This window comes from Chiloscyllium plagiosum, chromosome 23 (genome assembly GCF_004010195.1).
Source record: "Chiloscyllium plagiosum isolate BGI_BamShark_2017 chromosome 23, ASM401019v2, whole genome shotgun sequence".
NCBI classification, from domain to species: Eukaryota; Metazoa; Chordata; class Chondrichthyes; order Orectolobiformes; family Hemiscylliidae; genus Chiloscyllium; species Chiloscyllium plagiosum.
Genome location: NC_057732.1, coordinates 57,358,414 through 57,369,029, shown reverse-complemented (window position 1 = coordinate 57,369,029; position 10,616 = coordinate 57,358,414). Strand labels below are relative to the sequence as shown.

General features: G+C 40.8%; 1 protein-coding gene across 3 annotated transcripts in view; it reads left to right on the top strand.

Moving 5' to 3' along the window:
- Positions 1–10,616, top strand: part of LOC122561888 (integrin alpha-E-like) — a 354,449-nt gene that overhangs the window by 148,897 nt on the left and 194,936 nt on the right. For all 3 annotated transcript variants that reach the window (XR_006315137.1, XM_043714220.1, XM_043714221.1), the window contains one exon: positions 6,222–6,372. Coding sequence is in view for 2 of the 3 variants with exons in the window: in XM_043714220.1 (XP_043570155.1) it covers positions 6,222–6,372 (151 nt within the window). In the remaining variant the exon portion in view is untranslated. The remainder of the gene's footprint in view (positions 1–6,221; positions 6,373–10,616) is intronic.

Below are 10,616 nucleotides of genomic sequence, written 5' to 3'. Positions count from 1 at the left end.
ACCATTAAGTGTATAAGTCCTGCTAAGATTTGCTTTCCCAAAATGCAGCATTTATCTGAATTAAACTCCGTCTGCCACTTTTCAGCCCATTGGCTCATCTGGTCCAGATCCTGTTGTAATCTGAGGTAACCCTCTTCACTGTCCACCGCACCTCCAATTTTGGTGTCATCTGCAAACTTACTAAGTGTACCTCTTATGCATCCAAATCATTTATGTAAATGACAAGAAGTAGAGGACCCAGCACCGATCCTTGAGGCACTCCATTGGTCACAGGCCTCCAGTCTGAAAAATAACCCTCCACCACCACCCTCTGTCTTCTACCTTTGAGCTAGTTCTGTATCCAAATGGCTAGTTCTCCATGTATTCCATGAGATCTAACCTTGATAATCATTCTCCCATGGGGAACCTTGTCAAACGCCTTACTGAAGTCCATATAGATCACATCTATCACTCTGCCCTAATCAATCCTCTTTGTTACTTCCTCAAAAAAACTCAATCAAGTTTGTGAGATGGTAATGACAAAATCATCTGTTTTTGTGCTATTCATTGAAGAATACATATTGATCAGAATACCAGGGACAACGTCCTTGCTCTTCTTCAGAATAATGGATTGGGATTTTTAAATTTATCAGAGATGGCAGTCAAGATCTTGTTTTAACATGAAGACAGCATTATGTAGCAGAGAAGAGGCCCTTTGGCCCATCAAAGTTGTGATGACCTACCTACATTAATTCCACTTTCCAGCACTTGGCCCATAGCCTTGAATGCTATGACATTTCAAGTGCTCATTCATGTACTTTTAAAAAGTTGGAATTTCCCTTCTCCACTACCCTCTCAGGCACTGTGTTTCAGATTCCCAGCACCCTCTGGGTGAAAAAGGTTTTTCTCAAACTCCTCTAAATCTTTACCTTAAAATTATTGATCTTTCAACACTTTCGGCTTTAATTTCTGAGAGCTAGCCCAGGAGTAAGATTTTTAATTAATTCATTCACAGGATGTAGGTGTTGCTGGATTACCCATCCACAACTTCCCAGAGGGCAGTTAAGGGTCAAGCACATTGCATGGGACCTGGAGTCACATGTCGGCCAAACGATGAAAGGATGATAGTTTTCTTCCTTAAATGACATTAGTGAACCAGATTTTACCTCAAAAGTAACTAACTCAATTTGACATAGTGTAACTATCACTAGAACGTGGTAATATTTTTGTCATATTTCTAGCCTTTTACCAATTTTGTAGGAAGGAAATTTATAGTGATTGGTGATGTGCTTTCTAGGTTCAGTTGGTAAAGAGTTTACTTTTAACACGATGAAATGGATTTGGAACATTAACTTTTTAAAATTAAGATATTAAGATATTTCGTAGAATATAGCCATTGGAATCTGAGAAATTGTTTACAGATGTCTTTGTAAGGGTCTCTGGACTTGAAATGTTAACTGTGGTTTCTCTCTATGATACAGCCAAACCTGCTGATTTTCTCCAGCAATTTCTGGGAATTCATTGTGTGTGAAATTTGTTTACAATTGTGATGTTACATTTGGCTTCTTGAATAGCTTCCAAATTCGTATCTGCAAAACCATTCAGACTGCCTATTTCCATATCAGTAATCCATTATCACATCCAAGACAGCCTGCTCCCTGGTTGGGACCATGACATAATTGCTCTAGGAAGCTATCCGTAATGCACTGTGTGAATTCATTGTCAGAGATACCCTTTCCAACTTAAGGAACCCAATCAACATAAGGTCAAAGGCACCTGTAATCGTTGCTCTATTCTTTTTACATACTATAACTTGTTGATTCTTACTCTTTCCTACAGTGTAACTACTGTTTAGGGGCCTATGCACTTCTGCTCCTATTGTTTCCTTTCTTTTCTTGTTATTTACCTTCACTCAAATGAGCTATACATAGTCTGAGCCTAGATCATCTCTCCCTCATTACACCTCTATTGACAGGGCTGCCCCACCATCTTTTCCTTTCATCTTATATTTCCAAAAGGTCAAACATCGCTGAATATTAAGTTCTCAGTTCTGATTTTCTTGTAACCATGTCTCCGTTACGGTTACAAGCTCATATTCATTTCCCTCGATTTCCCCTGTCAGTTAATTTTCATGCATGAAAATGCAAAGCCTTTCGTCTTGTCTCTCTGCCATTTTAAATCACCCTAGCTCTCTCTGTACTGTGGCCTTATTTGCCTCTTGCCTTGATTACCCTTTTTTTTTATTGCCCTGATCCTTGTATCTTTGATCCAAATCTGTTTGAAAGAGCTGAACTCAATGTATGAAGTAAATGCTACTTTGAAACCAACTAAGTGTGGCAGCAAGGAACCCTGGCAAAATTGTAGGAGCAAGATCCTGCTGACCGAGGACAAAAGACACAGGAGGTAGACAGCATTTACGCATGTAATGGATTTTTTTTCAAGCAAAAGCCGATTAATACAGTGAGAGGGCCAAAGGATCTTCCTGATTCTGGATTCAATATGAGAACACAATCATTCCCTCAACCTTCAGCTCAGATCAGAAGAGATCAATGACACACACTGATTTTTACAGTAAAAAAAAACAGTATTTTTTAATACACTGTTACAATTATCATACACAAGTGGTTACTGTGCCTTTCACTTCCCCTCTATGGGACTAATCCTGTAAAACATCTGACCAATTATGGGCATTCCAAAGACAACCCTAGGTTCCCTAAGACTTTTAACAATTATTGTTATCTCTAGGCCTTGGGATCTTTCTATGTTGCATTCCAAAGTTATTGGCTGTTCTCTTTTGGTCCTGTCCCTGGTTTGCTTATCTCGGAGAACTGCTTGAATTCTATTGTTCATTGTACTTGCTATCTCCATGAAATTTTGTTACTTTTTATATAAAAGACAGTGGATTCTGTTATAAAATTCATAATATTAAAATTTTGTAATTACTCCTACTGTTAATACACTTTAGCTAATGTGACAAGATATACCAGGCATCTCTTTTATGTTTTCCCGTCATGCATTCATTATAAATTTTTATCCCTGAGATTATTTAAAGAATGTTTAACTAGAATCTATTAATATTGTAAGTAATTTAAAAGCAACAGCTAATTTCAGCGAAATATCTTTAACTGTTTTTATGGCTGAACGCATACTTTCCTTAAGACTGGAATTACTTACTTACTGTGGTTTAATGATCTTTCAAAGTTTTTATGAGTTAAAGTTCTATTATTTCTTCTTTGTTTGTTACAAATCTTCAAATTATTCATCCTTGAATCTCCTTATTGCATTGCCTTTTGCAGTCTTTGGAATCCTGTCATTCAGATATTGTTTTTTGCCTCGGAATAAACCCCTTCTCAAAAGGTGCTTTTTTTAAAAAAACACTTAATGCTGAAGTAGGCTATTTGAATTTTGTCAGTTTGGTGTCTCCTAAAAATAGCCAGTTCAAGCAGCATTTCTTTAAATTCCAGCCATTTTATGTCTATTTAAAACAAGGACAGCTCCAACAAGGGAAATCTGGGAAAAATCTCTCCAATGCTTGGAGTCTTCTTTACAATTCTTTGATAGGCTGTGGGTAATGCTGTCTTGGCCAATATTTGTTATCTATCCTCAATTGCCTTTGAGATTGATAATAAAATAAAATGGTTGTTAATATAACAGGATAACCACCTCAGCCCAAGGACAATGCTGCTGGAATTCCTAGGCCTAGCCATTTACATCATAATCTTCCCTGTATTTTAATGGCAGAAATGGAATGTTGCTGATTACTACAAAAGGCTGAACACCATTCAAATCAAAACAGTCCTCTTGACTGACACATCATCCACCAACTTAAAGCTTCCTCCAATACTGATACACAGTGGTAGCAATATGTACGTTCTAGAAGATGCAATGCAGTAACTCAATGTTCCATTGACAGCACCTTGTAAACTCTCAACCTCTACCACCTTGAAAGTCAAGGCAGCAGAAACATGATATCACCACAACTTGTACATATTCCTCCAAGCTACATACTATCCTGACTTAGAACTATATTGATGTATGGTTACTGTTGCTACGTCAAAATCCAGGAACTCTCTTCCATTCAGCATTTTCAGAATACCTATTCCCGAGTGATTGTGACAGTTCAAGAAGGCAGCTCAAAACCACCTTATCAAGGACAATTAGATGTGCAACGAATGCTGGCAATGTACTTGCCAGCAATACTTCCATGCTGTGAAAGATTAAGAGTAAGCTAAAGAAAGATGAGAATTTCTGGATCCAGCAATTGTGTCTTTGCCATACCCTCATTGTGATTGAGCACCCCAGCCCTATTGAATGGCTGGCAATCTTCCATCTCTCCTGTTTCTATTTTAATCTTTATGATCCTTCCCTCCTGCCCAGTATGTCTCCTAATCTTCTGTTCCTGGTGCTTATAATCTCATCTGTACCCCAGACATCAATATTTCACCCTCCATCCCTTAGAATCTTGAACAACATCTAATCCATACCTCTGATCTTGCCAACTGTTCTAAGGAATGGTCACCAGACCTGAGATGTTATCTTTGATTTCTCTTCACAGATGCTGCCAGACCTGATGAGCTTTTCCAGCAACTTCTATTTTTGTTTCTAACTCACAGCATCCACAGTTCTTTCAGTTTTTAATTTAACATTTAAAATTACAGTTTATTATTGTGATAATTATTATTCCACAGGAGATAGGCATCCCTGTCTCCAGACAGTTGGGAGACTTGGTAAAGCTTACATTGTGATAATGAGCTCCATCTTTCACAGTTATACTGCAACATTAGAACATAGAATAGTACAGCATAGAAATAAGCCCTTTGGCCTTCCCAAGTCTCTGCCAATCACGATCAGTCTAAACTAATTCCATCTGCCTCCACTTGGTCAGTCTATTCTCTGCCTGTTCATGTATCTGTCTAAATACTTCGCAAACATTGCTATCATACCTACATCTACCACCATCCCTAGCAATGTACTCCATGTACCTACCACGCTGTAAAAACTCCACCAATTTTCCTGTTGTCTGCAAACTTACTAAGCAGCCCACCTACATTTTCATCTAAATCATTTAGATATAATACAAACAACAGATTCCACCACTTATCCTTGTAGAACACCACTGGTCAGACCTCCAATCAGAAAAACACCCATCCACAACTACTCTTGTCTTCTATGGACAAGCCAATCTTGTATCCAACGTACCAACTCACCATGGATTCCATGTGACTGAATCTTCTGGACCAGCCTATCACAAGGGAGCTTGTCAAATGCTTTAGTGAAGTTCATACAGATAACATCCACTTCCCTATCTTCATCAGTATCACTTCCTCAAAGCGCTCAATCAAATTTGTGAGACCACTCCCCTATATAAAACTGTACTAGCTATCCCTAATAAGTCCGTTCTTTTCCAAATTGAGCAAGTCCTGTCCCTAAGAAGCTTCTCTGACAATTTCCTTATGACTGATTTAAGGCTCTACATAAACAAAGGAGCCTTAAATCTATTTTTGGCTATTCTCCAGTCTTCTAGAATCTCACTGGTGGCTAAAGGGGATATAAAGATCTTTAAGGCCCCTCCCTCAGTACTCAGGATAAATCACATCAGAGCCTGGGAGCTTATTAACCTTAATGTTTTCCAATGTTGCAAAAAATTTCTGAGCTCTTTTTTTTTTCTTTTTCTTGTTTATTCTTTTTTTAACCCCCACACTACCACCTAAGTACGGTAGTGCTTATTTATCCCTTTTTTTTATAATTTAACCCCCACACTACCACCTAAGTCCGGTAGTGCTTATTTTTTCCCCAGCACCCATGTTGTGTGTGTGCAGGTGTGAGACACAGTGAAAGATACAAGGTGCACAAATCTTTATTCAAATTTCCACCACCAGGAAGATAGAAAAACACCCGGGTGGCCAGTGACAACACTGCCCTTCACATCAAAGGGCAGTGATGTGATGAAAACAGTGAGGGGGAGGGTAGGGACTAAATCAAAATAGAGTTGGAGGGAGAAATGATGCACTCCACTCCCTGAGGCGCCCACCTCTCCCTGAACAACTCCAGGGTGTTGGTCGACACCGCGTGCTCCTTCTCCAAGGACACCTGGGCTCTAACGTAACCGCGGAAGAGGGGCAGGCATCTGAGCTCTTTATTCTACCATTTAAAATGATTGAAAAATCAAGCCATGGGACACATCATGTGCACAAGATGAGTAGATTTCCAGTTGATTCAAATTCTCATTGTATTTCTGATAGGTTGGACCAGCCTTTAAGAAGGAAGCTGCATTTAATGAGCTGAAACTAATTGCATCTGATCCAGATGAGACACACCTATTCCAGGTTGACAATTATAGTGCTTTAGATAGTCTTCTGACGAATCTAGAGAAAAATATTGTTGGAATTGAAGGTATATTTATCTATTTCAGTTCTTAATCTTGAGCACAATTGTTTCAAATATTCACAATATTGATTGAAGTGTAATATGGCACATAGATGGCAATACATAAGAAGAGCTATTTGTATAGGAAACTTGAATTAAGATGAAGTTGGAAAGTTATTTCCTGGTTTGCTTTCACATCTTCTTCAGAGTAAGTGTGTATGATGATGCTGTTTCCTGCCTTCCCATTTTGTACCAATGTTCCTATTTGCCTTAATTAGATTTATTTCTGTTAAAACATTGCAGAGTACAAGATAAGGTATGTGTTTAAAATCATGTAATGTAATTTTAATATCGTTCATGATCTTTGGGAGTTTGCAGTGCCAGCTAAATCTGGTCTCCTCCTGTGGATAGTGCAAACCACACAGAATGGGGTTGTGATGAGTTTGTAGGCGGTTCTATTTACATTTGGGATGCTTGTTTGACACGCAATGGAGAATGTGTCCAGAAAAATCTGGTCGTGTTAGACTGTGCCCTAGCTTTACTGATTTGAGTCTTTATGATTCATGGAGGGATCTGCTTCAGTAGTCAGTCATTGAGTTAGAAAGTGGTTAGAAAGGAAACTGGGCTAGAGAAACTGACTGCTGCTTCTATGAACAATCAAAGTTTATTACTAATGCGAAGCTATGTTTAGTATCTTGACACTTTTTTTTTGTCCTGTACACAAATTGCAGGACAAATCTAACCCAGTCTCTCACCTCCCAATCAATCTACTCTTTACCAACATGAATAGTGTCAGTAATAGTGTTATGGAGTAATTCAGCAATAATCTGCTAGTTCAGATCAGTTGGCTCCTGATCTCATTTCAATATTGGTTCAAAAATATGGATCAAAGAGAGAAATTCCAGAGTTAGGTGAGAGTAACATCCCTTGACAACAAGGCTGCATTTGACTTAAAATGGCATCAAGGAGCCAAAGAGAAAATGGAGTCAATGGAAATCAGTGAAAAACATTCACTGGTTGGAGTCATAGCTGGCGCATAGGAAAATTGTTGTGATTATTGGAGATTAGCCATCTCAGCACTAAATGCTTTGGATGAGCACAGCTGCAGCAATACTAAATACGCTTGGTGCCATCGATGAGAAAATGGCTTGCTTAGTACAGCAAATCTGCAAGCATTCGGTCCCTCCACCACCAATTCATAGTAGCAGCTATGGTACCATCCAAAAGATGTAGAAAGAACAAAGAAAATTTACAGCCCAGGAACAGGCCCTTCGGCCCTCCAAGCCTGAGCCGATTGTCACCCAATTCCTAAGCATCTGAATCCCTCTGCTCCCCACCTACTCATGCATCTGTCCAGACACATCTGAAATTAATCTACCGTGCCTGCCTCTACCACCTCTGCTGACAGAGTTCCAGATGCCCACCACCCTTTGTGTGAAGTAATTGCCGCGTGTATCCCCCTTAAACTTTCCACCTCTCACCTTGAAAGCGTAACCCCTCGTTATTGAATCCTTCACCCTGGGGAAAAGTTTGTCTCTATCCACCCTATCTATACCCTTCATGATTGTGTAAACCTCAATCGGGGGGGGGGAGGATGGAGAAGGCTGGGGTGTAGAAAACTCCCAATAAAGTGACTGCACCTTCCCTGTTTCTGACATCCACCATACTGACTTTGAAGACAAACTCTCCTCGATGACCTCCCTTTCCTCAGCTATGATACTATTCCTCATTAGCAATGCCACTCTTCCCGCCCCCCCCCCCTTCTTTTTACCACCCACCAATTCCTTTTGAAACATCTAAATCCTGGAACATCCAACAACCGTTCCTGCCACTGTGATATCCAAGTCTCCGTAATTGCCACAACATCATAGTTCCAAATACTGATCCATGCTCTAAGTTCATCACCCTTATTCCTGATACTACTTGCATTAAAGTTGGCACAATTAACCCATCACACTGACTTCACCTTTGCACTTTTAAGTGGCTATCCTTCCTCACAGACTCTCTGCACTCTTTATCTGGCTATTCACTACCTACTCCAACATCTGATCTGTACCTCAGATTCTCACCCCCCCTGCCAATCTAATTTAAAAGTTCCTGAAGAACTCTTGTGAACCTCCTGCCCAGGATATTGGTGCCCCTCCAGGTGTAACGTGTCCTTCTTGTACAGGACCCGACCCACCTTCCCCTGAAGGTAGCCCAAAGGTCCATATATCTGAAGCTCCCCCTCTCCCACACCAGTCCTGTAGCCACTTGTTCATCTGTACTCGCTCTGTATTCCTAGCCTCACTAGCACATGGCACCAGTAGCAATCCTGAGATTACTACTCTGCTCGTTCTGCTTTCTAGCTTCCAACCTAATCTTGATCAGATAGGCCAATGGACAGAAAATTGGCTGACTGAGTTTTACTTGGATAAATGAGACGGGTTACACTTTGGTAAGACAAACCAGGGCAGGACTTACACAGTTCATAGTTGGGACCTGAGGAGTAGTATTGAATAGAGTGACCTAGAGTTCAGTTCCTTGAAAGAGCCATCACAGGGTTTGAAGAAAGCCTTTGGCCTGTTAGCTTTCATTGGTCAGGGCATTGAATATTTGAATTGGGATGTCATGTTGCAGCTGTATAAGACATTGATGAGGCCACTTTTGGAATACTGTGTCCAGTTCTGGTCACCCTGCTATAGGAAGGATATTACTAAATTGGTAACAGGTAAAAAGAGGATTTACAAGGGTGTTACTGTGACTGTAGAGTTTGAGTTATCTTGCGAAGCTGGAGAGGCTTGGAATTTTTTTTCCACTGGAGAATAGGAGGCTGAGGGGTGATCTTATAGAGGTTTATAAAATTGAGGGCATAGGTAAGGTGAATAGCAAAGGTCTTTTCCCTGGGGTAGGGGATTTCAAAATTAGAGGCCATAAGGATCTGATAGACAGCAACCAGTTCACAGATTTCACCCTGAGAGAGAGAAAGGAAACTGAAAGTAATTGAGTCACAGAGAATGGATACAGACCCTTTGGTCCAACTCATCCACACTAACCAGGTTATCTAAACTGAACTAGTCCCATTTGCCTGTGTTTGGCCCATATCCATCTTTACCTCTCCAAATGTCTCTTAAGTATTGTCTCTGTCATGCCTTTACCACTTCCTTTGGCAGCTCATTCTATATACTCACCACATTGTATGAAAAGTTTCCCCTTGTGTCCCTTTAATTCCCCTCTCATCTTAAACCTATGTCTTCTAGTTTTGGACTCCTCTACCCTTGGTAAAAGACTTTGGTTATTCGCCTTATCTATCCCCATCCTAGAACATAGAACATAGAACAATACAGCACAGAACAGGCCCTTCGGCCCACGATGTTGTGCCGAACTTCTAACCTAGATTAAGTACCCATCCATGTACCTATCCAAATGCCGCTTAAAGGTCGCCAATGATTCCGACTCTACCACTACCACGGGCAGCGCATTCCATGCCCCCACCACTCTCTGGGTAAAGAACCCACCCCTGACATCTCCCCTATACCTTCCACCCTTCACCTTAAATTTATGTCCCCTTGTAACACTCTGTTGTACCCGGGAAAAAGTTTCTGACTGTCTACTCTATCTATTCCTCTGATCATCTTATAAACCCCTATCAAGTCACCCCTCATCCTTCGCCGTTCCAACGAGAAAAGGCCGAGAACTCTCAACCTATCCTCGTACGACTTCCTCTCCATTCCAGGCAACATCCTGGTAAATCTTCTCTGCACCCTCTCCAAAGCTTCCACATCTTTCCTAAAGTGAGGCAACCAGAACTGCACACAGTACTCCAAATGTGGCCTAACCAAAGTCCTGTACAGCTGCAACATCACTTCACGACTCTTGAATTCAATCCCTCTGCTAATGAACGATAATACTCCATAGGCCTGAGTGGCAACCTTCAAAGATCTATGTACATACACCCCAAGATCCCTCTGTTCCTCCACCTGACTAAGAACCCTACCATTAACCCTGTATTCCGCATTCTTATTTGTTCTTCCAAAATGGACAACCTCACACTTGGCAGGGTTGAACTCCATCTGCCACTCCTCAGCCCAGCTCTGCATCATATCTAAGTCCCTCTGCAGCCGACAACAGCCCTCCCCACTGTCCACAACTCCACCTATCTTCATATCATCTGCAAATTTACTGACCCACCCTTCGACTCCCTCATCTAAGTCATTAATAAAAATTACAAACAGCAGAGGACCCAGAACTGATCCCTGCGGAACTCCACATGTAACTGGGCTCCAGGCTGA